Source organism: Amorphotheca resinae (genome assembly GCF_003019875.1).
Source record: "Amorphotheca resinae ATCC 22711 unplaced genomic scaffold M430scaffold_1, whole genome shotgun sequence".
NCBI classification, from domain to species: Eukaryota; Fungi; Ascomycota; class Leotiomycetes; order Helotiales; family Amorphothecaceae; genus Amorphotheca; species Amorphotheca resinae.
In genome coordinates, this window is record NW_020194471.1 from 1,264,303 (window position 1) to 1,291,268 (window position 26,966).

The window sequence follows — 26,966 nt, forward strand, 5'->3', positions numbered from 1 at the left end:
TAGAGTTTAGCCAATCTAAGTAGATTGGTAGCTTCGTAGTACGTTGTAAACACGTACTTATACTGTATGGCTTTGCGCCCGGCATCCGCTTTATAAAAACCCTGTTTCATGAAGTATAGTCAAAGGAGAGTGGAGATTGTGTCGAGGCTACTCCTCCACCCCTCTTTAGGGGCGGTCCATATAAAGTTTCAATCTGCCGTCTTCCATTTCCAGATGTTCACTTGATTTGAGAAGCAGAAGGCTTGTTAGCTCGGTACTGTACGCAGAAGCCAACCGCGTTTGTTTGTTCCCTTCGTTTTGATATCTCTACAACATGCCTAACCCACCACGGATGGGAGGAGACTCCTCAACCCTCTCACTGCTCTCCAGAAAGCACGAAATTCTTCTCTTCTCAAGTACCGCCATTGCTCTATATGGGTACGACCAAGGTAGCTCAGATCCCTGACATATATCATCATTCCTGTCTAACGTGGAAAAAAAAGGAATGATGTCCTTGATCAATACAAACCACTCCTATCTCCGGACCATGCAAATATCGCCCGAGTCTCCCTTGATCGGAATTATTGTATCGGTCTATTACTTAGGATGTGCGGTTGGCTCCGTCATTGCGTCCTGGCTTGCTGACCGAAAAGGTCGCAGGCTTTCTATCTTTATTTGTCTAGCAATAACAGTACTTGGCAACATTTTCATGTTTACATCAGGAATGTCCCCGAGTGGAACATCTCCATGGAACGACGGCGCATTAGGATGTATGTTGACTGGCCGAATCATTTTGGGACTGGGAGTTGGAGGCATCGATGCAGTGGTGCCAATATACAGTAGTGAGCTGTCGTCAGATGAATCCCGCGGTCGAGCTCTTGCCCAAGAGTTCCAAATGAATATTTTTGGACTCGTCATGGCATATTCTATTAACCTTGGAGTCACAATCAGCCTTGGAAAGGATAGTCAATGGGCCTGGCGAATCCCAATTGTCATTATGCAAATTTTCCCCATACTCCTGATGTCCGTCACGAGTCAACTTCCAGAAACTCCACGCTGGTTTATAAGCAAGGATAGGAAGGATGATGCAAGGAAGGCGCTGGAATCAATCCATGGAAAAGAGATAGCAGATTTAAAATTAGAAGAGCTGGAGAAGGCCCAGGAGGAAGAGAGTGATAAGAACGTTGGCTATAAAGATATGTTATTTCCTGGTGGCTCTCACTTCCATCCAACCGTGGTGACGGTCATGGGTCAGGTGAATCAAGCTCTTACAGGCTATGGCGCTGTTTCCGTCTACGGGCCACAGATTCTTGAGCTTCTTGGTTTCGGCGTCCGCCAAGCAGAGCTTTTGACGCTTGCAAACTACATCTCATATTTCCTTATGATGACATTTGCTTGGCTAAGCATCGACATTTTTGGCAGAAGGAAGCTTATGGTCTGGGGTGCTGCAGGCTTGACTATTTGTTTTGGCATGCTCACACTCTTTGGGGGTCTGGCATCAAGTGTTTCTGGGATCCCCAAACTCGCTGTCGAAATCCCTGGGACCATAGCCCTGTTTGTTGCGACTGCGACTTTCGGCATCGGATGGCTGGCAACTGTCTGGCTAATTCCCACTGAGATATATCCCAGCATGGCTCGCGCACAAGGGGGCGCTATCAGCGTCATCGTTTGGGGACTGGCTAACTTTTCTGTCACGTTGCTGGCACCGATCGGCTTCAACAACCTGAAATTCTGGTTATTTCTAGTGTTTGCGGCAACTAATGCTTTTGCCGGATGGTGGACTTGGACCTATACCCCTGAGAGTGGTGGAAGGAGCTTCGAGGAGAACCAGGAGTTCTTTGAAAGTGCAAAGAAAGATAACAGCTGGGTTGTCAAAGATGTTGACGGAGGGAAATTTGTGGCGATGCCGCACAAGGAGAATGATGAAGGAGATGGAGAACGTTCACCATTGCTTAGAAGAAGAACGTAGAGATAATAGAGCAGAGCGAAATCGTCACTACGTCGAATATTTGGGGCATTGCAAAAGTATTGCGAGCAATTATATTACGTCGTCAAGGCAAGAGGGCTCGAATGTGTGGCTATTTTGCTGCCTCAAGAACGCCACAATTTCCCTGATCCTCTGTTTCATCTTTTTGATGGCTTCATTCCATTTTGATATTGGCTTCGCCTCTATTTAACTTTTGATATCTGACTTAGTGGTCAGTTTCAATACAGTCAATCCCCACCAACTTGAGATCTTTTCATGTTCCCGCGGTAGCCTTGATAAGCCAGGGTACTAGGGCTTGTACTCCGCGTGTGGCGCCTGATATTATAATCATTGACACAAACGCCGGAATTGAGATGGAACTTCGGTTGACATTTGGGAGTACTGTAGATGGCAACAAGTCTTCAAATTTTCGGATTCTTCTATTACTAAACTCAATACAACACAACAATTCGAAATAATACTATTCAAAAAGCATCGACCAGTATAAAATCGAGGAGTGCAACCGGTTCAGTCAGCAGAGGTTATTTCTGCAGCAAGAGACAAGGCATTAAATAACCTCTGGCGGCTACGGTAATCGCGGACCGCAGCGAGAGTCCGAAACAGACCCTAGTGGGGTATCGTCTGCTTTAAACAAAATTCGCGCACAATTCACAGTTCTGTATCGCTTTGTTAGATGGTCAGATAACCTTATTTCAAGTTTGATTTTAAATGAAGCTATGGCCAGCCAGGTCGGTTCGGAATCATATGAAAGTTTGGAAGATTCGCGAGTCTCGGACCTGTCATGTCAAAAGCCCACTATTGCCTGGAAGCATTCTCAACTGAAGATGTTGCCATTTCTCTATTACTTTTACTCGTTGAGAGCATTATTGCCTCTCGTGCGACTTATACTTTTTTTCTCAGAAACAGGAATAATCTCGACAGGGTTGCCTGGGATTCCTTAAAAGTACTGTAAGTCAACTGCTTCCGTCTTTCATTCTATGCGAGCTGTTAATACCGTTGATAGTATCACTTTTATGAAAGTGGATTAGAAAGAGATCCCCTCGAGCCTTCATCTTTTTGATTCCAAAGGTCTCCAAGCGGACATTGCTATTTTGGAAATTGCTCCCTGGATTTGACGCCATACTCCTATTTTTGGAGAACGATTATGTTAGTAATGCTAAGCATCCACCTTCAATCAGGCATGGAAGACTGAGATGGCAAATCACTCCAAGAGATGAGACCCCTCTCTACACCCAACAGCCAGTTTAGAGTGGTAACTCGAAGATACAAGGAAAATAAGCAACAAGAGAGAATTGCCGTGACAGCATAGGATATATTACCATCATTACGTTACGAGAAGACTTATCTTATGAGTCTCTAGCTGTTTGACCCAATCCCAAGAACTTGGCAAGCCCATATCATGTTCCAACCACATCTTTTCGACAACGCGATAAGTCAGATCAATATTTCCCAGCGAACTCCATTCCTTCAGCTTGCGAAACTGAGCGGAAATCGCTTCCCTATCCTCAACTTCAATAGCAGCCGACCCAATAACGAAAAGAGGGAACAGCAAACAAGACATCACTCCATCACCGAATTTGATATTACGCATCCCACCCACGATTCTTTTCACCGCATCCTGAACCTTAGGATCTGCTTTGCCATCTGGGTACACGATCGAGAAGAGCCAGATGAACAATGCCCACAGGTAAAATTCGGCGATCATCTTCCGCTCTATTGAGAGGGCACCCTTGGGTTTCCATTTCGCTAGATCCTCCCATATCTTGACGGCTTTTGAGATAATATTGCCATCGAGCTTTGCTGAGTTCATATCTGTCTGGGCTCGGAGCAGGGAGATGCGTGTGATGAATTCGCTGAGCCCATCCTGTACTCCGACCATAGTCGGGTCGTGGTCAGCGAGACCAGCAGTGCTCTCAAGGCGCGGCTTGTTCATTGGGAGTAAAGGCACGGTGACAGCGGCAAGACAATCGTGATAAAGGAAGTATTCGATCAAGAAGGGGTCGATTTCCGTGATGGCCCTTTCCTGAACTGGACCTGCTGTCGGAGTGTCGCCGTCTACAGATGGACGGTCTTTCCCTTTGGTTGCATCAACCAAGATCCTCCTGGCTGTGTCTAAGTGGACGCGCCAGGAATCGTCGCCACTCCCCTTACATATTTCATACAAACAAAGCAAGACCGAGGTGGCGAATATTATTTCCTTATCTTGAATGGTATATGGCTGTGCTAGAGGCATCGTGGTCGAGCTCTCCCAAATCTGGACACGATGCGATTGCATCTGTACAACAGATTGGTGAAGTCGAGCCTTTTCGGCGCCAAGCTCTTCATCCCCATTCCCCTGTCCAAGTTTCAGGATATGAGAGGCCGCCAGGCACAAGACCATGTCCATAATGGCCCTATCCTTCAGAGCTAAGGGGATTACAACCTTATTCATAGGATTGCATTCGCCGACTGAGATGGTCAGAAGGTTAGACATGGTATTTGTGAAATGGCAGAAAAGCCGTTGGTGGAGAGGGGTATCAACTCCCGATATAACGAAAGGAATTTCCTTCGGTATCCAGACAGGTTGGTTGTCCTGGGGCGTTCCATCTACGAGAGCCCATTCATGTGGATGATTGGAGCCCCTTTCTCTTGCTATAACCGTACCGCTCGACCCGCTCTGATCGAAGATGAATGTTTCTTGATGCGTTCCCGTTCGAGGGGGGGCTTCGAGCGTGTCGAATACGAGATCGAATTCACTTCCGAACTGAGGGTCAATTATGAACCCGAACTCCTGGTTTTGGTGACTCGATGGAATCTGGTTTGGAACTGCCTGAGCATCCTGTACACAGGCCACGTCAAATTCCGAGCGCTGCGACCCTGTATTTACTGGATGAGGACTATTACTGGGTCTGGGCATGCCATGGTTCCCGATCTCAGATCTTCTCGCCGCAGCGCGAGCCTCCCAGGGGACTTGTTGTGGGAAGCCTTCACAAAGTACACCCGTCTTTTGGCAATTGGCACAAGTTGGCCGCTTTTCTACAAGTTAAGGTCAGCACTTGCATTTTACCACATCTTTCATTTCCCACTACTGTCTCCTTGGACCTCAAAGGGGCATTGAGCAGGGGTAGATTCGCGGACACCTACCATCGCACTTCTTCTTCCGCTTTCGACACGTGAAACATCCTGTCCGCACCCGCGTGATGGGGCTCTTCCTGTCATGACTTCTCTCGCCGTCCGAAACACGGCCGTGGCTCGACATCGAGGACGCACGCGCTTTAGATGCCATTCACGTTGGGGAGTGCAGTCGAAATATCTTATCTCTGACGACGTTGTGAACTCCTTCGAGCCTCGCTCCCCATATAAATTATATAAAGATATGCAACGGACTACAGTTCAAGGGAGCGCAAATGCAGTTAGAGTCATGGCAGGACCCTGCAAGGGCACTTGGGAAGTAGATGTGAGGACAGTAAGGACGTCAAAGCAAGAAGCGATGCAGTGGTGGAAGTGGGACGATCTCGATCAACCAAGTATGGGGGAGGGCTGTTAAAATTGCCCTTGTACTCTGTACTGTGCTGGAGTAGGAGCCTTTACTCGATTCAATGACCTTGTGAGTTCGTTCAAGTCTCCAGATCCTTGGGCTGCAGGTTCTAGGCTCAAGCTCCAAGCCTCCAAGGAGAGGCGCCGTATGAACCATGAGGACCCCCACTACTATGATCAACTAATAAGGCGCAGAAGCTGGGCAAACGTTTCTCATAATATTATTGGGCAATGGCCGTGCGTTACCCCGTCTCTGCCCTCTTATCGACGCATCGATCCGTATTGGCTGGAGGGTCTGGAGAGTTGACACCTGGGTAGGGAGTGGTTCGATAACTGGTGAGTTCCTTATTTTGTACAGAGGGGTATTATTAGAAGATGAACATCGTGGATAATTGACTGTACTGAATAAATAGTTCGCCAGCAGGTTGGAGGGACTTTCCAAGAGACATACCTCACAAGAAGGATGGATAATTCTCTTGGTAATTCATACCCCGCCCCCATTCTTCTTTAATTTGATTTCTAATTTTTTTATCGTTATATTTATTACTGTACCAAGCAAGCATCGTAATTTCTTGGAGGAGAGATCAACGTTTGCCTACCCGAAGGAAGAATAATACCCTAATCATCCTAACGGTCGCCACATCGTATATGCCTGTAGGTAGTCTTCGGCATTTTGCTAACGCTGCATTTACCGTTCTATGGCTTCAAGCTTCAGAGTCCTGACCTCATCATATGTTTCTTCAACTCAGTCTATCGCGATGCATACAAGTTCCTATGATTTACTCTCGGTCGGTTCATCGACGTCGCTCTTTGGAGGAACATAATCCATGACCTTCGCGTACCACTCCTCGAAAACCGCTTCCCAGACCTGCTTCGCCTTATATGTGGCCATCTCGGGTGGCCAGGCATTGACGGCCTCGCGGAAGGCGTACAGACTCTCTTTCTCGTCCAGCAGGTCAACGACCGGGAGGAAATAGGTACGCACCATGAACAGTACGGCGTTGCTTCGCGGCAGGCGGCGCAACGTCTGGCGCTCGTATCTGATGCGAATATCCTCCACCCGCGGAGGTGGGGTCATCGAGGACGGGAACCTGTGTTTTGATACTTTCTTCAGTCACTTCTTATGCTGTGCTGGAGGAAGGATAGCATACGGTTCTTGTTGGAACATGGTATCGTTCGCCTGCGTGAAAAAATTGTTTCTCTGCACCGGCTTGGAGACTTGGAGTGTTAGAAAGAACCTTGAAAGGATAAGCAGGAGACTGGAGGAGGGGACAGGCGAGGAGTGCACCTCTCCATTGCTTTTCTCAGCTTTTCCTGCCACATCGGTACCGGGTGATGAAGCTTGTGCAAGGGCCAGCCAATCCGTTCTTCGAGATACCACCCTGCTGGGCCCATGGAGTAACTGGCGCATCTGGAGAATAGTCACGGTTAGTCTGTCCCCTGTCTGCCCCCCTCTGAACTTACAAGTAGTACTGGTTGGGGTCGTCCCCCTCTCCCTGCAGCAACAGATTGATATCTTCCATTACGAGCTGAGCTGCCACTGCCAGTGGATGCTCCTCATAAGGAGCTGTGATCCTGAAAGTCCTATTCGTTATCAAATTATGTATGTAATCGGGCTTCCCCTTTGGGCGTTGGAACTGTGAAGGAAAGCGCCGTGTCAAGAAGGCAACGATATATTCCAACGTTTCCTGGCATGCCTCTTCCGCGACTGGGAGTACCTGCATTACCCCGTTTCGATTGGTCTCTAGGAGATGCCTTCGGAATTCTTGTTCCTTCTCATACAAGTTGTCGAGGATAAGCCAGTCCTCCTCGGGCATCTTACGCAGTCCCATTGTCATGTGGAACTTTCCTGCCCTCCACGGCCGCCACGGATACGGCGGGGTATTGGCCAGGTCGAATCCTGGGAGTGGCTTCACATTGGAGAAATCCAGAGCTACCATCCGTTTCCTAGGGGTGGGATATAAGCCCCGGAAGAGTGAAAAACAGACGTATGAGACGAGCGCGATAGCTATCAACAAGACGATTGCTGCAGCAGGGACAGACACCAGGGTTCCAAGCATGGGGTAGGGCTCCATTTCAAAGGATAGGGGCTCTCTGCGACTCATGAGGGTTGAACGGTGGGGGGCTTCGGGACACATCTGGATCACAATAGATGGAGAAAATGCATAGAAAGACAACACTCTCTACCTCGTACGAAGACAATATTTCATGGGCTACGCTCTCACGCAGCGGCAATCGTTCATTTAAATAAAAAAGAATAGTTAATCATGAACCAAAATTCCGCTGAGTGCGCTGAGTGCGCGAAATCCCTTTATCCCTTGCATCAGACGCAGCGACAATACACGGTCTCTCCAACCAAGTCCACGAATGTTCCGACCCGACTACAAGCGGAATGATGCATCCTTGGACCGAGTCGGACCGGTCCATGATCCCGTCTGCCGTGCCGTTCCAACAGGCGCTAGAACCCGGTCGGTCGTAGCCTCATAGGGTGGTTTTGCCGGACGGGTTATAGGTCGACGATCCGTCTCTACAACATTCCCGGCGCCGTCGACAGGGATCAGCATGGTTGGGACCCTGTGGCAGGGCTTGCCAGTTTGTCGGGTCAAGCAAGGAGGTGTTCGAGGTGTGCTCCAAACTGCGGAGGAAACTCTTCTTGGCTATCGTCCGGCCGTTATGCTGTGTTGTTACTGGAGCATCTCAATGAGACTGACGGGTGGTATGTACAGCGGCAAAGTCAAAATCCCCCTCCTCTCTTCCAGTGCTGACCCCCGTCGTTAGGAATATGCCATGGACGGGACTTCCTGATAAAACCGGAAAGGCCCCCGCTGGTCGGTGACCTTTGCCTGAAAACCCTACCCCTATTGCACCTGGACGACGTTTCCTAGAGCTCAGGAAAGAGACACGATGTCGGATTCGAGCAGCGCCGGCAATGAGAAGCATTTCGAGCACATAGCAGCGGCCCCTGTGAGCGATGATGGCGCCTTGGGTAGTGTGAAGGACAGTGAAGCCTCTGACGACGAGCTTCTCAAGTCCATTGGTTACAAGCAGGTACTCCTCAACCACCGCAATATAAACAACCGCAAACAGGATCTCATGGGATCATATATAGGAATTCAGGAGAGAGTTCACAAGATGGTCAACCCTGTCATATGCCATATCTATCATGGGAGTTCTGGGCTCCGTTCCGGCAACCTACTCCACGCCGTTAGCTGCGGGAGGACCCGCGACCCCCATCTGGACCTGGTTTACGGGCTCATTCTTCTCCATGACCATTGCCCTCTCCAGTATGTCCCCTAGTGTTGGAAGACATCATGCTATTATGTTGATGGTGGAAATACAGTTGCTGAATTAGTATCCGCCTATCCAACGGCCGGTGGCATGTACTTCGTCACGAAATATGTGGTTCCCGAAGAACATGTCCCCATCGCATCTTGGATCGTCGGCTGGAGTAACTTCCTGGGCCAGACGGCGGGTGTGACGAGTGTTGGGTACTCTGTTGGGCAGATGCTGCTTGCTGCTTGTGCCATGGGCTCCGGCTTTGATGAAAAAACTGGAACTTTTGGCTATACCCCGTATGTGACTTCGATATGAGCTGAATCGCAGACCTGATATAGTGCGGATAGGACTGCAGAACATACGGTTGGTGTCGCCGTAGCGACTCTCATACTCATGGGCATCATCTGCTCGTTCCCTACCAAATGGCTCCACAACTGTATTATGTGGTTTGCACCTATTAATGGCGGGTATTTCATCCGTTACAATTAATCTATGCTAATTATCGACCTAGTGGTGGCATCCATTGCTATCTCCATAGCCCTTCTGACATTGACCCCAAACCTACTCCCGGCCAGTCAGGTGTTTGGCAACGTAACGGATGGTTCTGGCTGGGGTTCTCGGGGATTCTCGTTTTTGATTGGGTTCTTGTCAGTTGCATGGACAATGACTGATTATGATGCGACAACACATATCTCTGAGGAGACCAGAAAAGCTGCAATACGAGGACCAGTGGCTATCACACAGGCAGTCATCATATCAGGAGTAAGAATGGACCTATTTGTCTTTCCCAATCACATGCTTACATATTCCCTAGCTCGTCGGGTTGCTGTTAAATATCTCGTTTGGTTTCTGCGTAGGCGATGGCACCACGATTCTGTCTTCTGGCCTTGGAAATCCTGTGGCCCAGATCTTCTATAATGCTCATGGCGCAAAGTCGGGGCTTGCGATGTGGTTCTGGGCTATCCTGATTCAATTCTTCACTGGTACGTAGCCTCTTAACCCCATCTAGTACACCTGAAATACTTATTCGAACTCGTGTAGGATGTGCTGCGATGTTAGCAGATACTAGAATGGCCTATGCATTTGCCAGAGATCACGCATTCCCCTTCTCAGGGTAAGCAAGTACTCCTCTTCTCACATCTACCCAAACACTGACGACAAGTCTCCCAATTCAGAACCCTGAAGAAAATGAGCCCCTCCACCAAGACCCCTCTATACAGCGTATGGATGGTCGTCATAATATGCTGTCTTCTCAACCTCATCGGGCTCGGTAGCGTCGAGACCATCAATTCCATCTTCGGCATCACGGCCCCAGCCCTCGACTGCTCATACATGGCCGTCATAGCTCTCAGACTATGGTACAGCGACCGCCTAACCCTCCGCAAAGGCCCTTTCAGCCTGGGCAAATGGGGAAGACCGATAAACTTCATCGCTCTGGGCTGGACCTCCCTCCTCGCTGTAATCCTAATGTTTCCTACCTCGAGACCAGTTACTGCTGTTAATATGTGAGTTCTCTCCGGGCATTCTGGATTGCGTCGTGCTTATGCGTGGAAATAGGAATTATGCTGTTGTTGTCGCGGCTGGTGTACTGGTGTTTGCGCTTATATGGTGGTTCGCGGGTGCCCGCAAGTACGCAAACCGCCCCCCCCCCCCTCCCCTTTTTCTTTTCCCCCTTCTCCATCTCCTACAAGAACAGCTACTAACCAGCAAAATGATATAGGGTATACGTAGGTCCCCGAACCGGAGGAGACGAGGTACAAAAGTCTTGAAAAATTCGAAATATATCATCATATGGCGTTCAGGACCATCATCCTATCACCAGTATAGGATCCGGAATGTGTTGTTGTTTTTGATATATAGAGTTTTCGCTATCTACCTACCTCCAGTGTGTTGGTTATAATTACTCTCTAAGTAGGTGTTTACAAACTGCACATGATGTCTTAGAGTTTACATACCTACCCTATAAGAACCTTTAGAATAGCATATAATGTAATTACATTCTCCGTAAGATAAGAAATGAAAAACGAAAAATTCATCCCCTGGCTTTCCTTCTATATACATATATACATATATACACATATGTATATATCCCTACCCCCCAACCCCCTCCCGCCCCGCACTTTTTCAAAAGACACGAACTTCTATATAACCCCATCTACAAACCAGTCCGCCGACTTGCATGCATGCACCCAGCCACTTCTACGGTTGAGTATCATCAAGACTAACGTTATGCCATCATTAGATTTCTAAGGAAAGTGGGGGGAAGCTGGTTTTGAAAGGGGATTATTTATTCTGTTATCTAACTAACATCATGAGTATGAATGATATATACGACTACTTTAGTTGCGGCTACTCGTCCTGAATGAGACAGTTTAGGATCATCTTGGCGGGATTCCGATTCCAAACTGATTGATAGAACTTGTAACTTTGATCATTCTATATCTATATATCTCCGAAACAAAACGGTGTTTCTAATCAAAACCAGGCCTTCTAGAAATGAACTCCAAAATTTACACAGATTATAGCCTTATCCATGAGCCAAGCCGCCGCACAGCCCAAGGCGAGAAGCAGGAAGAGGCACCTCTACCAAGTGTACATCATCAGCGCCGGGTTCAATGCAACCGGCAAGAGGAAGTGAGTGATGATGACAGTGGAGAGAGGGAACACGGCAACGAAGTCAGTGATCCTCCACGACCAAGGCATCGCGTAGTACCCGGCAAGGATGATGCCGGTGCAGACGAAGCAGAACAAGAAGGTGCATTTGAAGCGACGGAGGAGACGCGGCACCTCTTCGAAGAAGGAGATGTTCTCCACTTCCTTGGACGTGGTGCCCCACGTCATGTCGATCTCGAAGAAGTGGCACAGAAGCGCCTGGGACACGTGCAGAGAACTTCCGCCGAGGAAGACGGTGAGGAGGGCTACCCATTTGAGGTTCTCGCAGACTGGGGAATGTGTCAGTCTTTATTCATTTTCGGGATGACGGAGCTTTTGGTAACTTACTGGCTGAATAGAGACTTTTCTCTGACAGTCTGTAGCGGAGAATGGCGAGGGCGACATTACCGGCCCCGGTGAATACGGCGACTAGGGAAAAGTAGACCTTGAATGAATCAATATAGTAGTGGTCGAGGTAGCCATTGAACCAGCCAATAAGGAAATAATTGACTAATGTCAGGAGCCATGCAGCACCGATAGCGTAGTATGTCCCAATATAAGATATGATAGTAATCTTGGACGTAAGTCGAATGTTGGATGCAAGGAACTTGCGCAGGAGAGGAGTGAAAGGGCCACGTGTTGGCCAGAACCTGAGTGGGTGGAACAACAATTCATTACAGCCATAAGCGTATTTCTCCCATCGGTTCAGCTCATCATAGACAGTCAGAGAGACGCCCTCTTTGAAATCCTCGCCAGTATATGCACCAAGCCTGATAGTATAGCCGGCAATTTGAAGACGTAGAGACATATCAAAGTCTTCAGAGACGTGACACTCGGACCAGAACTTCTCGTACCCATCGTCATCTGTATAAGAAACCTGCTGTAGAGCTGACCAACGAAGAATAGCATTATGCCCAACAAAGGGAGCCACATCTCCGTTGGCAACTGTGTATCGGATAGCAGAGTAAATGAGATTAGTGAAGAACGTAACTCTGCAGAGGAGATTGTCAGTGGTAAGACTAAATGATAAGGTATCCTTACTGACCCCTTTTCAAAAAACTTATCGGTCACATTCATAACGCCCGACGAGTACTGCAGAATGCCGACTTGAGGCGAGAGCTCCATCTCACTTGCAGCATCCAGTAGGCAATCAATGGGGACTCGAGTGTCGGAATCAATCAGCAGGATGTAATCCCCTATACGGATGTTACCTGCTGCCCAGGCGCGGCCGTCTTCTTCCAAGACCTGAGCCAGACACCGATCATATGCAGCACGCTCATCCTCTTCTTTCCAATTCTCACCGCGTTCCACAAGGAGAAGTTTATCTTCAACCTTATTGCTGATCATTAAGGCGAAATTCATATTCGAAGCCTTCTTGAATTTCCCTCCTCGAATGAATAGCTTCTCCCCATCTTGTGGCTTGGGAGTATGTTTCGGACGAGCAACCCAGCCGATGTTGTGTTCCTCGTAAAACTCACGACGAGCTTGTGCCTCCGGATCTGGGATCAACTGCATGCCGTCATCATTTACGAAGATGTTGCCTGAGCCGCCCTGAAGTTCATAGGTCGACAAGGCAGCTTTGAGGGATTTGATGGTTGGCTGGATAACAGTATACAGACCTTCCTTGTAGACTGGCATTTGAATTGTCACGTGCGGAAGCACTTCCCCGTTGCACTTCAACCGGCGAGGAGGTTTACCGGAGTAGAATTTCGAGTTGATGTTCAACTGGCTGATCGGACCAAGGATCTGGCTAATGTTGATGATGATGGTTTGCATGAAAAAGAGCGACACGAATATTTGGCACGGGGTTATAGCGAGCAACGACAATCGAAGATACTTGTGGTCAATTGAAACCTCCTGTGCGAGATTTCGCCAACCCAAACCAAGAGCAACAGTTAGCAAGGCCAAAGTCAGCGCGACGATGACAGGATTGAAAAGTAAAGTAGGTCGCTTCTCGGTCGCAATGGCGTTCTCTAGGTCTGCAGGAGAGATAGTTCCCTCTTCAGAACCCACAGCTGAACCATGTATTGAGTGATTCTGTATGGCCTTCTTGTTCGCTGGATCTGCTTCCTTCCATACCATGTCTATCAGTGACTTTTCGATATATTCCGCGCGCTTGAAAATATTCTGTGCCTCATCATCCCAGACTATCAGGAGCTGTTGGTCTTTTATAAAGGCCCCGAAATGGTGCTTTTTGCAACTGGATAAGTAATCCACAGAAGGTAGGACTTGTAATCGGAGATCGTCAGAAAGGGGGACGTAGTCGGCTAAATGCCGCTTCAAGAACATCTTGATAACTCGAGTGTTTACTGTCATGACACACTTTCAATCCATTAGCCTACAATCCTCGGAACCGAAGGAGGTTTGGACATACTTGGACGTTCAGAGACGCCATCTGATTGTAGAATTGAGGGGCCTCGTCCTTCAAAGATTCAGGGCAGCAAGTAAAGTTACCTCGGCCCTTCTTTAATATAACGCCTTCGCCTGGCAATCCGCCGGACCAAAGCTTCTCCAACTGTTGTTGGCGCAGCCAGCTTACCATAATAGTAGCCTGGGTATCAAGGACATGATCTCGTGGTGAATTCCGAAAATCACCGACGGGGTATAGAGATGATCCAGGCGCTGCCAGCGAGACTTCCGACGCTGGCGTTGCTGGAGTTGCTGATGATGCCGGTGATGCGGGCTGTCTTATGATAGGCATAGGGCTTGGCGACGCAGGGATGAGTGCAACGGGCATCTGGCGTGGAGGGTCCCTGATCGTTGGATTGCCATTATTCCCGTTTCCTGAAGCTCCTCCTATCGTTGGATTGCCGTTACCTCCGTCTCCTAAAGCTTCTCCAGTCCCTGGATTGGTATTATCCCCGCTTCCTGGAGCTTCCTCAGTCCCTGGATTGCCACTAGCACCGCTTCCTGAAGGTTCCCCTGTCGTTGAATTGTCATTAACGCCACATCCAGACGAACTTTTGGATGACTCGCCATCATCGAGATTCGTAGACGCTTTTTTTGATGTCTTTTTCCAAGCAGATGGCAGGTAGGTCTTGAGAGTCCCCATCCTGGAAACGTGAAAGACTGGCGTACAACGAAGGAGATTCAGCTGCCGCTGTTGAAACGCATGGATCCTCAGGCTTTAAAGACAAACATTCGAGGCTTTTGGTGAGAACGTTCAGGAGACAGAGGCGAGGACAAGACAGAAAAGAAACGTTGACAGGGTTGGTTGACGAAATTTCTCAACCAGTATGACGGAAACATACTCTAGACTTAATGGGTGTTGCTCTTGGTTTAAAGGGCACCAGCGCTTTGATAGCTTACAGTATCTAAGATGCCTGGTCACAATGTTGACTAGATCGAAGATCGTACTGCCAGGGCAGCTGGGACCTAAGAGTCACAGCACTTGCAGCACAATACTATTAGGGGAGGCTTCAACAAACCCTTGATCTACCAATATACAAAGAACAGCAGTTGTGGCACGCGTAGTACGGGGCTTCCGCCTCTTGGACTCGGACTTGTTATATTATTATCTGAAGTAGGCTAGGAGCCTAGGGATATGATGATATCTATCGAACCTTGTTGGATAGTGAAATGGATTTTGAAGCCCATTTTTCTACAAAAGAGAAACCTCCACGAAGACGACAGGCATGCAAAAACCGTAATAGTTCAAAAAGTGTAGAAGTTGCTCTTTGATGAGCTTTGAAAGTTCCACATCAGCAACTTTAGAGACTATAAGGATTGACTGGTCCCTCCTGGAAGGTAACATAATTGAGCTGTTCAATTTGAGGGACGGAAAATTATAGACCAACCCAGACCATAAAATGAAATGGAAGAACTACTAACAACGGTGAATTCAGATATGCTTTCAGAACTGATGAAATGCGCTCAGAGAAAATGCTAATGACTTCAATGGCCTTAATGGCTCAAGTTTTCACTTCAACGGGCGATTAGCTTGCAGTTTATCACTATGATCAACCAAACTCTGTTCGGAGCTGAGGCTATGGTAGTTGGGTGAAAATGGCAGCCAATTTTACTGTTGACTTTGTTTTCTATTTGCCCCGAGACTTCTCTGTATCTTCATGTGATTCGGGCTTATAAACAGGCATAGGACAGATCCGTCGTAGTTGATGAACGACAGAGCTGAGAGCGGGTTTTAAGTCGAACAAAGTCTTGTTGGAATAATACCGAGTGCGTGCGATGGCTTAACATAGCCTTTGTGTTCCACGGTTCGGCTTGGGCAGGTTTTCGTCGAAAAATAATGACCTACCTAGACGGCGAGAACGGTACAACCCAGGCGGAAACATTGGGCTCGGGCACTTTGATCTAGCTTAAACATGGCTGCCCAACTTCTAAGGCGGGATCTTCTTGGTGGAAGGGAAGCTCGCACGAGCCCAGACAGTTATAAGTCCTCCATGGCGCACAATGTGGACAAAGGTCGGAGGGCGAGCTGAAGTGAACTTGATATGTGCTCGGTGGAGGTTAAGGTTTCAGTCTGAGCTTGGAGCCCGAGCAGACCGAGGAGCAAAGGCCTCGCCTCCTGTAAGACGCAGATGGATGCGGTGTAGAGGCCAAGCGTATTGAAATCGTACCTATTCAACGCATACTGCTGAGTGCACGGCTCTGCTGTACCACAGCCACGAGTTGCACGAGTTGTACCGGTGGATGAATTGACGTCGAGATTTACTTCACCCGAAGCGGTGATCATGTCCCGGCTGACTTGGCGAGCTTGGGGTTTTGGCGCTAACACTATTGTCTGTCCGTGCAGGAATAGACGCGGCCGTGATCCGAGGCCATCGTTGAACCTGGCCAAGGTATACATCATTTATCTCTTTCTTGCAGTAGTACCATAGTACCAGAAGTATAGCACAAGTAGTACTTGTATACTATCTGCCCAAGGTGTCTACCTATGTCTCCTATGTTGCGGTTTCGGAGCCCCTTTATGTGATACTCAGCAGTCCTCCACGTCTCTTAGTTGAGACCAAGTACAGTACGAGTTCTACAGAAGCAGTGTTGGCGTACTATGCTAGTTGCAATAATTCGCGAATATAGTACTATGCCAGTCGAGGCCAGATCCAGAATATTCTATTTCATGCTTGGGAATCTTGGGATTCGTCATGTATGCACGGTCCGGACCGCCATCCTGTGTTCTCTATTGGTTGTTGCGTCCTATATTGATGAGAAGCTGCTATTTTTCTTTTCTGCACCTCCTAAAAAATGTCCTGGTACCCGACTTCTGTTCTGCGTGCTACCTGCCAGTAGGCATGGCGGCGCGAAGATCACGGGCAGCTAGATGCCTACCTATGACCGCAATTCCGTTCCTCGAAGAGACCACCAGAATTAAGGCTATGTGCCGGGCTCAAAGCCTCCTGTTTCAAATCTGACCATTGGAACTGGAACTGCCAAACGGGATAGACTTGTGCATGGAACAAGTTGTAGTGAAGTGTACCAACACCAGCACATCGTTCTATGATTTAACAGCGTCGTTCTTTTGGTCTGACTGACGGCTGTGATTGGCTTTGGACTTATGTGCTGATATATCGAGGATGATCTGAGTTAACATGGCAACAGCTTGGATTGACGAGAGAAGCGCGGCGTTGACATTGCTTGTCCTGTGGATCTTTAGGTAAGTGGACGACCTTCTTGTCGTATCAATTATAATCGTGATGCTTCAATTAGAACCCGATTAGGTCCGTATGTACGGGGTAGGTCTACTTCGTACGCATAATAGGGTTGGTCGGTGCCGTGATTGGAATTTCTCCCTTATCGCCATCAATGCCCCCCCATCAGGCTGAGAGGCGGGATTTGGTAGTAGATTTCGATATTGTTGTTCATGGATCCCTTGTTTGTCCAGCCACCCATGCCACAAGACTCGAGATCGCATGCTTCTTGGACGATGTGCCACGTACCCGAAAACCCCAGACCGATTACTCGGACCGTCATTACGGGGGGGATCAGACGGGATGATGCATGCAGCATGGCTCCCCGCGAACCTGGTTGACTGGCACCACTGCGCATGGGCCATACTCTGTGCCCAGGCGGATCCCCCTTATTACTCCCTTCTTCACATCTTGTGCTCCTGTACTCAGCCTTTCAGCAGGGACAAGCATTCATCGCTGGATTCGGAGTACATTACGGACGGTACTGTCCCGTGATCCTTGATTACATCTCTCTACTGGATGACTTTCAATGCCAAGGAGGACTCAGGATTTACAGTGCTGGAGACTGTCATGGGTCCTAGCGTATCTCCCGCATCAGATGGTTGAGTCCAGAGGCAGAGCGGTCAGGAACTGAAAGTATCGTGAGGCACATGTGTATCTCGGGGCACACATCGTGAGATGCATCTATTTAGGGCAGGCGATTTAGTGTCCGTGTATTAAACAAGGGGGTGCAATCCTAATACCCCACTTGCCCCACTTGGCTCTCGCTAGCAGATCGGTCCCTCCTTTGCGGCACTTGAAGGGCTCGCCTTAACTGGTACCCACAGATAATTTAAACGAGCCGCTAGAACCACACCTTATTGACTACGGAGTACGCCGTACTGTAATCGTGGGTCTTAATTGTTGTAAAGCGGTGTGCCCCCACACTCCGTTGGAGCTCTTCCCTTAACTTCCATCAAGCCACTCTTCTACAGAACATCCTGTGGTCAAGAAGTTCTTCCAGATTCTCTGCATCTGAAGGCACTGAACCTTTTTCTCAAGGCCCTGTTGCCCGGTCTACAGCTTCAGTATTCGCATCCTGCTCGATACCAATACTCTCCCTCGCGAAGATGAGCTCTCCCCCGAGGAGGCAGCGCACCTCAAGTGAAACTGATCCCTATTCTGCCGCACATATCTACTATGCAGAACCTCCTCCACACAGGGCGAAGAACCACACCAGGACACAAACATTCTCCTCCGTGAGTAGAGCTATCCCGGCGGCTTTATCAACCTTTCCTAACAGGTACGATAACACAGAACCAGAGCTCTGCGTCCCACAGCCGCCTTATCAACGAGAGCAGGACGCCACGGAGACGCGGTAGCCATGGTAAATCTCAATGTGCAGCATCCTTTTTGACAATTTCTGACAACTGCCTTCCTAGATGAAATGACAGGAGTCGGCCGAAAGTTCAAGATCGACGTAGATGCCACCTTAAAGGCTCTCTCAGAACAGGAGGACACGGATGGGAACATGCAAATTACAATTGAAGACAGTGGACCAAAAGTATGGAACAGACAGATCCAGGCATACAAGAGCAGAGATGGAAGTCAAGAACCCAAGGCTAACTTGCCTCGAACAGGTTATGACGCTTGGCACAGCTGCCTCGAACGGATACAATAAGGTCGAAATCCGTGGGACATATATGCTATCTAATCTTCTTCAAGAACTTCATCTTGCACGGGAGTATGGCCGCCAGACGATTGTTCTTGACGAAGCACGTCTTAACGAAAACCCTGTCAACCGTCTCTCGAGACTCATCAAGGACTCCTTTTGGGATGGTCTTACTCGGCGTATCGACGGGTCTGCAATCGAGGTTGCTGGGCGTGATCCAAAGGATTGGACAAATGATCCACGTCCTCGGATATATATCCCTCGTGGATGTCCAGAGCAATATGAATACTATAAGCAAGTGGCCATCGACCGTCCAGAAATAAGACTTGATGTCTGCTTGTTGCCGGAAAAGATCACACCCGAGAGTGTCAAGGAAATGAATGCAAAGCCTGGCCTTCTAGCGCTTGCGATGGAAGAGGTCGTGGACCCCAGCACAGGCGCTAAGACCCTCAAAGGTTTGCCTTTCGTTGTTCCTGGGGGTAGATTCAATGAGTTCTATGGCTGGGACTCATATATGGAATCTCTTGGCTTGCTTGTCAATGGCAAAGTCCACCTGGCCAAGTCAATGGTGCAGAACTTCTGCTTCTGCATCGAGCATTATGGGAAGATTCTCAACGCCACAAGATCATACTACCTCTGCCGTTCCCAACCCCCATTCCTTACCGACATGGCCTTGCGAGTTTATTATGAGATTCGTAATGAACACGGTGCCTCTGAGTTCCTCCGAACTGCTATTTTAGCCGCAATAAAGGAATATCACAGTGTTTGGATGGCTGAACCTCGATATGATCCTGAGACTGGTCTTTCCCGCTATCGTCCAGAAGGTATAGGTATACCCCCTGAGACAGAGCCGACCCACTTCACTCATATTCTAGAGCCTTATGCCAAGAAGCATGGTGTCTCTTTCGAAAGTTTCGTTGAGGGTTACAATGCAGGCACAATCAAGGAGCCTGAACTTGACGAGTATTTCCTACACGACCGTGCAGTACGAGAGTCAGGACATGATACTTCTTACCGTCTCGAGAAGCGTTGTGCCAACCTGGCAACGATTGATCTCAACTCCCTGCTGTACAAGTATGAGAAAGATATTGGATTTGTCATTAGACGCATCTTCAATGATAAATTTCCTATTCCTCCAGAATTCTGCGCCGGGTCAATGGTGCCTGGCCAGCTTGAGACATCGTCAGTATGGGACCGTCGAGCCAAGCGGCGCAGAATGGCTATTGACAAGTACCTCTGGAACGCAGAGAAGGGCATGTACTTTGACTACGACACCGTCAAAAAGGAGCAGTCAGACTATGAAAGCTGTACTACGTTCTGGGCAATGTGGGCAGGTGTCTCGACTCCTAGCCAAGCTGCCACGATGGTCGAGAAAGCGCTTCCATTATTCGAGGCCGCGGGGGGATTGGTCTCTGGAACCGAGAAGTCTCGGGGAGAGATCTCATTGGATCGTCCGAACAGACAGTGGGATTACCCATACGGATGGGCGCCGCAACAGATCCTCGCTTGGACAGGTCTGCAGCGCTACAAGTACAATGAAGAGGCTGAGCGGCTTGCTTACAAGTGGTTGTTCATGATGACCAAGGCCTTCGTCGACTTCAATGGTGTTGTTGTCGAGAAGTATGATGTCACGAGACTGGTAGATCCGCATCGAGTTGATGCTGAATATGGAAACCAGGGCTTGGACTTCAAGGGTGTCGCCAAGGAGGGGTAAGTTCCAGATGCCGGAATGCAGAACATTGTACTGACCTGTGTAGATTTGGATGGGTCAATGCCAGCTATGTTTATGGTCTCCAGATTACTAACGCGCATATGCGGAGAGCCCTGGGCACGCTGACTCCATACGAGCAATATGCGAAAGCCACTTCCCACGGAGCCACCCCGGACTTCTTCTAAGCGGTACCGCTTCGGCAACGTTATCAAGCAGCTGTCCTCGTCACAAGTCATTATTCACGACTGTTCGAAACAGCGTTCCTTGCGCTCTGCAGAGGGGTTCCAGCTTAGGCGATCCTCCCGGCCCAAGGGAGCTCGCTGCCCAAAGCATCACGAATTCCCTTACCCTCTCATGATCACAAAACTGCGGCACACGCTATACCCTGATAGACCAGCATTGTTGTGGTTGGCCGTTCTGCTTGCCTCCACCACCTCCTCCTCCAGCGTGGCTCTTTTTCTCTCTTGTCATTGTTTTTGTTTTGTTTCATGGGGCGATTGGCGCAGCATGATGATGCACTGATGCACTGCTTAGGTTGCTTACCCCAAACCACGACTGTACTTGTACTTGTACTTGCCCGAAACCTGTACCCCAGACAGAAGGACAAAAATGATCCCTTTTGAACGCGAGCTCTTAGACTTATTAGAACCCCTCCTTACCTTAATAATAATGACATGCAGTGAAGCCTCAAGACGCCCGCGGCCTGCGTATCACCTGTCAACATGGGCAACTACTTGCGGGTCTTGGAGTGAGAGTGCAGTGGGCCGGTGAGGCGTGAGTCAATGGGCGGCTTTCCTTTCTCCCAGGACGATAATTCTTCGGGCGAATGACGACGGGTATCGCGGCCGAATCCGGAGACAGTCGCGAATCCCTGGGGAAGGAGGGGAGTGGGTTTGCAGGCACAGCCGAGGCTACTGCGGTACAGTCCCCTGTCGTCCACCACGGTCCACGGCACACCTGGCCATCTGGGGTTCCCAGATATTCACATGCCAGAGAGGAAAGGAAAAGGTGAAGTGAAAGAAACAATGGCAGAGGATTGATTCTCTTCCCATCGCCCCCTCCTTTCCATCACATGCCATTGCTTGACTTGCAGTTCCATTGCTGATGTGGGAGTGTGCGCACGTGCACGCCCGTCCATTGCTACAGTGAGGCATGCTGTACAGAGTAAGGTAAGGTAACTTGCCTATCAGATTCCCCCGTCACCCCAGCAAAGCCCGAGAGACCAAAGGTGCTGACTCCCGCGGTGACATTCGACGGCGTCCTGAGGCAGCAAAGGGTGTCGCGGGGCCGTCCTTTCGTCATTGCTATTGCCCAAAGCGGCAAGGGCGCAGCGGATTGTGGGGAAGGACGTAACCGGCTAGAGGGCCAATCACGGGATTTGGGCGTTGGTCCTTTTCCCCGTCCGGCTGCAGTTGAAAGACAGTCCGAGTCCCTCCTCCATGGCCCTCGGGTCACTGCTGTCCCTGTGGGTAATCCCCGCTAGGCCGATGGCCTCGGGGCCAGGGCTCTTTTTTGCTTATGACTCGATGATTCACCTATATTGCCTCTCTTTCTCCTTCTGCCCTCGAGCACTCCTCTCCTCTTATATATATTTTCAACCCCCCCCGTAAAATCCCTCATCCCCAGCTTTCTACTTTTTACTTTTTTTTTCCCTCTCGTCCCCTCTTGTCTGCAACACCCAAGTACAGCAAGCAGACACTTGAGACACCTATAGTATCTAGCTTCTGCGCCATACATCCCAATCACTCTCCACTCTACCACCCCCAGAAAAAAACACATCATGGCTTTCAACAACATGGCCAACCCGGGCGTCGACCCGAACAAGGAGGAGCAGCAGTACCTGGACGAGGTCGCGGAGGTCAAGAAGTGGTGGTCAGACTCCCGGTGGAGATACACCAAGCGCCCATTCACAGCCGAGCAGATTGTGGCGAAGAGGGGCAACTTGAAGATTGAGTACCCCAGCAGCACACAGGCAAAGAAGCTCTGGAAGATATTGGAGAACCGATTCCAGGTATGCATTCTACATTGCGATGAGGGGCGCAAGAAGCTGATTCCAATTGCTCCAGAACCGTGATGCGAGTTACACCTACGGCTGCTTGGAGCCGACGATGTTGACTCAGATGGCGAAATACCTCGATACTGTCTACGTTTCTGGCTGGCAATCCTCTTCTACTGCCTCTTCATCCGACGAGCCTGGCCCAGATTTGGCAGACTACCCATACGTGAGTCATGAATTTCCCAGCAGCGTGGACGCCGATTGCTAACTCATGCCAGACCACCGTCCCAAACAAGGTCGCTCATCTCTTCATGGCGCAACTTTTCCACGACCGAAAGCAACGGGAAGAGCGCATCACCACCAAATCGAAAGCCGAGCGCAGCAAACTCCCCAACATTGACTACCTCCGACCCATTATCGCAGATGCCGATACTGGACATGGTGGTTTGACGGCGGTTATGAAGCTGACCAAGTTGTTCATTGAGAAGGGTGCTGCTGGTATTCATATTGAGGACCAGGCCCCAGGGACCAAGAAGTGCGGTCACATGGCCGGAAAGGTGCTGGTACCTATCAGCGAGCACATCAACCGCTTGATCGCCATCCGTGCGCAAGCCGACATTATGGGTACGTCAATCCACTGGAGTTGCAGGGGTTCTTTACTGACGATACCCAAGGATCTGATCTCCTTGCAATTGCCCGAACTGATGCTGAAGCTGCCACACTCATCACCACCACGATCGACCCCCGTGACCATGCCTACATTCTTGGTTCTACCAACCCAAATCTCCAGCCCCTCAACGATCTCATGATCGCTGCTGAGCAGGCTGGCAAGACCGGTGCTGAGCTCCAAGCCATTGAAGACAAATGGACCGAACAGGCTGGTCTTAAGCTCTTCAACGAGGCCGTCATTGATACCATCAATGCCGGCGTACACATCAACAAGAAGGAATTGGCCGCCCAATTCCTGAAAGATGTTAAGGGCAAGAGCAACGCTGAGGCGAGAGCTATCGCCAAGGCCATCACTGGTGTGGATATCCACTGGGACTGGGACAGCCCCAGAACCCGTGAGGGTTACTACAGATTGAAGGGTGGCTGCGATTGCGCCATCAACAGAGCCATTGCCTATGCGCCATATGCTGATGCCATCTGGATGGAGAGTAAGCTTCCAGACTACGCGCAAGCGGAGGAGTTCGCCAAGGGTGTCCACGCCGTCTGGCCCGAGCAGAAGTAAGTCCTCATTTCCAGATCACAGTTCGATGCACCGTGCTAACTCCACCACAGGCTCGCTTACAACCTTTCGCCATCGTTCAACTGGAAAGCTGCCATGCCTCGCGCGGAGCAAGAGACGTACATTCAACGTCTCAGCAAATTGGGATACTGCTGGCAGTTTATCACGCTTGCTGGTCTGCACACGACGGCCCTGATCTCGGACACCTTCGCCAAGGCGTACAGCCGGCAAGGCATGCGTGCCTATGGCGAGCTGGTGCAGGAGCCCGAGATGGACGGCGGCGTCGACGTGGTCAAGCACCAGAAATGGTCGGGAGCCAATTACATCGACGAGCTGCTGAAGATGGTGCAGGGTGGTGTGAGCAGTACTAGTGCGATGGGTAAAGGTGTGACGGAGGAGCAATTCCATTAGATGAGCGAAAACACATAGATGATCGCATGAAGTGAATATTTTTTGTATACGATATATGAATGCATACTGTTTTGGCTGATAAGACCGCATCCTGCATGTGTGCCTTGTATAGATACGGACGGTAAGGTAAGGTAGCTTCGGAAGCCAGTTGAACTCTAAATGAACGTCGAGGCCGAAGTGCAAAAGTGGGAGGTGGTCTGGCTCACGTGTGCGGGGGATCATGTGCCGTGTGGCCCTCCTTCAATGATACCTTATTACTGTACGTACATATATACCCCTGAAACCTGATTATCTTATCAACGGGTCCAGAACGGCTGTTCACGGAGCTATGACCGTCATGTCCTATGTACCACCAGTACAGTACAGTACAGTAGTAGTAAGTACCTAAAGAGAAGAGAGCAGCACTCGATCGATCAGAGTTATAGACTGTATGTATGTACTATGGGGCTTGTAGCGGGCTGGTTTTACTTGTTACTCTTAGGACTCGGATGGAAGGAGGAGGAGAAGGGGGAAGAGGGCATGATCCAGGGTGTATGTATGTAGTGAGTTGAGAATGAAGACTGGGATGGCATGTGGACATATCTCCAGGGGGAAAATCTTATAGAAAGGTGGGAATATGTATGTGGCTGACGGGAAAGCTGGGGGGGGGAATTGGGTAGGTATAGATAGGGGAGATCGGGAACGATGCCTTAGGAGAGAGAGGCTTGCCACTATACTTAGAGGAGAAAGACGTCGTGGTTCATTATGAGAGATATACCTTGATGAATATATAACTCTGTAGGTAGGGAGTACTTGAGGGATTTATTTAAATAATTGAATACATACAGATCCCTTCTGAATCTCAGCTCATGCCCAACATTAATCGCGCTCGGCCAGGAACCCCGCAGTGGGCCGTGTCTTTGCATCCGCCAAGCGCAGTGTCGTCAACGGCCGCTCTGCTCGCCTGACTCCCTCCCTTTCACTTTCTCGACACCTCACATTACTTAACGCTGGTTATCCCTTTTCAACCCCCTCAACACGCCAACATCACACACGCCAAGGCACGCGCAGCAGCGCAGCTTCAATGGGCAACCTCACGCTCGCTTGTCCCTTTTTTTCTTTCTCTTCTCCTCGTCCGGCTCTGAGCGTAGCAGCAGCGCCTGCCGATCATCCATCCCAGAATCATGGTCGTCTTTGTCGATTTGGAGGATGAGGCCGAGCCGCCGGAGAAGATGCTATCGAGCCGCCAGTGGGACAAGCTGGATCTGAATCGGAACCCCCCGGGCGGTGCGGATGCCTTCAGCAGCAGGACTCAGGGAATAGCCGGCTTGGGAGAGGAAGAGGGTAGAGTGAACCCGAATAAGAATGCTGTCACGGAGGCGTTGGGATGTTATCCGTGAGTCTCTCTCTCCCGACTGTTCTTTCTCCCCGGGCTGCCTGCCTTCTTCTTCTTCTGTTCCGCAAAGAGAGAGATGAAGGTCTATATCGTGGGATGGAGAGCTGATTGGACATGTAGGATCGTCATTTCTATTGCCTCACACATCGATCTGAACACGCTCGACGCGCTGTCCTCGACCTGTCGCCAGGTACGCGCCAACCTCCTGCAGTTTCGCACGCAACTCCTCGCCTCGACGCTACACTGCGAGAACGAGGATATCGAACCAGACCCAGAACACGTCTTTCGCTATCGGGCTCGTGCCGCAGACTGGTACTTTGTGGAGGCGGGGAGGGAGGCTGCGGGGGTGGGCAAGGTGGGCGACTGCGCGCGGGACATGGTGGGGGGCTGCAGAAGATGCGGGAGGATTGTTTGTCGAGTACGTTCCGCCCTTCGGCTCTCTCTAAATCTTCCATATACGGGGTTTGCTAACTGACTACCTAGAACTGCACGATCAAACCCCCAGCACCGGTCCTGCTCCGTCACCGTCACCGACGTATCTGCAAGGCCTGTTCCCGAGCACCTCTCTCCTCGCTCATCAACCCATCCATCCAATCTGGAGCACAGCCAGCTGCCGTCAGCGCCGAGACGCTCAAGCAGGTCGTGTGCACATGCCCGTCTGCAGGGGTCTGGCTGTGTCAGCCCTGCGGCCGCAGTCTGCGCAGCGCCGACACGGAATATGAAAGCATCTGGAAATGGCGCACGCGCTACCTCCCCTCCCTCGGCGGCCTCGGCGTCGGGATCGGCGAGGGCGACCGCGGGGTTCCCTGCGGCCGCGGCGGCGAATGCATCGCGGCGCACGAAGTCGAGCAGGAGACGGACTGCGACGCCGAGGACGCGCGCGAGATCGACAGCATCAGCCGCAGCGTCAGCCCGTCCTCGAGCCCCGGCGGCAGCAGCAGCCTCCTCGCCCACGCCCACGGCCACGGCGCCGCATCCATGGGTCCCGGCTACGCGCGCCACGAGATCGAGGGCATCGGCGGCGTGGTCAAGAAGAAACTGGTCAGGATGGTGAAGGTCGGGGCGTGCGTGCCGGAGTTTGGCGACGAGCGCGAGATGGGCCGGTTCTTGGTGCGGGAGGTCGAGGGCCGGGCCCGCAGCTGGTGTGGCTGGTGCTGGAGAGTCGTGCCGAGTATGGATGATATTGCTTGATTGAATGCGGGGGAGGAGAAGGAAGGGGGGAGGGGTGCGGGGTGGATAAGAACATTCAAATAATCCCTAGGTATGGAACGAACCAATGAACGAACGAACGAATGCAATGCAATCAATAATAATATCTGAAAACCCCCCATCCCATCATCTATCTATAATATGAAGGATCATCTATATATTCACCGTCCCGCTATCATATCACATCCTATCTACTTCTTCTTCTTCTTTACTCCTCTGACCCTTTTTTTGTGGTGCGCTTGATAGATGCTGGGATAATGTTTTTGGGGGGGTATATATGTATATACAAATTTTTCATTCCATTCCGTTTAAAAACCTCCGGCCAACCAA

The 26,966-nt window shown here is 50.1% G+C and overlaps 8 protein-coding genes across 8 annotated transcripts; 5 read left to right on the forward strand and 3 right to left on the reverse strand.

Annotated features, from left to right (window-relative positions):
• Positions 1–331: 331 nt before the first annotated feature.
• M430DRAFT_92405 (hypothetical protein) lies at positions 332–1,948 on the forward strand (the record flags this gene model as incomplete). The annotated part of the gene is made up of 2 exons (XM_024869707.1): positions 332–428; positions 483–1,948. 2 exons carry the CDS (start codon positions 332–334, stop codon positions 1,946–1,948), a joined length of 1,563 nt encoding a protein of 520 aa, XP_024725032.1.
• Positions 1,949–3,290: 1,342 nt separating this feature from the next.
• On the reverse strand, positions 3,291–5,204 carry M430DRAFT_23952 (hypothetical protein; the record flags this gene model as incomplete). The annotated part of the gene is made up of 2 exons (XM_024864984.1): positions 3,291–4,981; positions 5,090–5,204. The coding sequence occupies 2 exons, from the start codon at positions 5,202–5,204 to the stop codon at positions 3,291–3,293; spliced, it is 1,806 nt and encodes a 601-aa protein (XP_024725033.1).
• Positions 5,205–6,359: 1,155 nt separating this feature from the next.
• On the reverse strand, positions 6,360–7,395 carry M430DRAFT_82927 (hypothetical protein; the record flags this gene model as incomplete). The annotated part of the gene is made up of 4 exons (XM_024869610.1): positions 6,360–6,573; positions 6,634–6,720; positions 6,771–6,893; positions 6,947–7,395. Coding segments are annotated over 4 exons (873 nt in total), but the record flags the coding sequence as incomplete, so codon positions are not given.
• Positions 7,396–8,259: 864 nt separating this feature from the next.
• M430DRAFT_38279 (hypothetical protein) lies at positions 8,260–10,764 on the forward strand. The gene is made up of 10 exons (XM_024867231.1): positions 8,260–8,530; positions 8,592–8,766; positions 8,823–9,054; positions 9,106–9,221; positions 9,270–9,520; positions 9,573–9,741; positions 9,800–9,872; positions 9,934–10,263; positions 10,316–10,387; positions 10,479–10,764. Exons 1-10 carry the CDS (start codon positions 8,387–8,389, stop codon positions 10,525–10,527), a joined length of 1,611 nt encoding a protein of 536 aa, XP_024725035.1. The 5' UTR covers positions 8,260–8,386; the 3' UTR covers positions 10,528–10,764.
• Positions 10,765–11,240: 476 nt separating this feature from the next.
• On the reverse strand, positions 11,241–14,111 carry M430DRAFT_131125 (hypothetical protein; the record flags this gene model as incomplete). The annotated part of the gene is made up of 4 exons (XM_024862176.1): positions 11,241–11,717; positions 11,785–12,429; positions 12,456–13,732; positions 13,785–14,111. 4 exons carry the CDS (start codon positions 14,109–14,111, stop codon positions 11,342–11,344), a joined length of 2,625 nt encoding a protein of 874 aa, XP_024725036.1. The 3' UTR covers positions 11,241–11,341.
• Positions 14,112–18,164: 4,053 nt separating this feature from the next.
• On the forward strand, positions 18,165–20,602 carry M430DRAFT_23957 (glycoside hydrolase family 37 protein; the record flags this gene model as incomplete). The annotated part of the gene is made up of 5 exons (XM_024864985.1): positions 18,165–18,293; positions 18,358–18,421; positions 18,477–18,598; positions 18,675–20,416; positions 20,464–20,602. The coding sequence occupies 5 exons, from the start codon at positions 18,165–18,167 to the stop codon at positions 20,600–20,602; spliced, it is 2,196 nt and encodes a 731-aa protein (XP_024725037.1).
• A 1,186-nt stretch (positions 20,603–21,788) lies between these two features.
• On the forward strand, positions 21,789–24,052 carry M430DRAFT_62755 (hypothetical protein; the record flags this gene model as incomplete). The annotated part of the gene is made up of 5 exons (XM_024869010.1): positions 21,789–22,428; positions 22,484–22,639; positions 22,692–23,037; positions 23,088–23,640; positions 23,695–24,052. Exons 1-5 carry the CDS (start codon positions 22,198–22,200, stop codon positions 24,050–24,052), a joined length of 1,644 nt encoding a protein of 547 aa, XP_024725038.1. The 5' UTR covers positions 21,789–22,197.
• A 1,075-nt stretch (positions 24,053–25,127) lies between these two features.
• Positions 25,128–26,829, forward strand: M430DRAFT_155090 (hypothetical protein). Its single transcript, XM_024863266.1, has 3 exons — positions 25,128–25,427; positions 25,548–25,845; positions 25,911–26,829. Exons 1-3 carry the CDS (start codon positions 25,216–25,218, stop codon positions 26,616–26,618), a joined length of 1,218 nt encoding a protein of 405 aa, XP_024725039.1. The 5' UTR covers positions 25,128–25,215; the 3' UTR covers positions 26,619–26,829.
• The last annotated feature ends 137 nt before the right edge of the window (positions 26,830–26,966 follow it).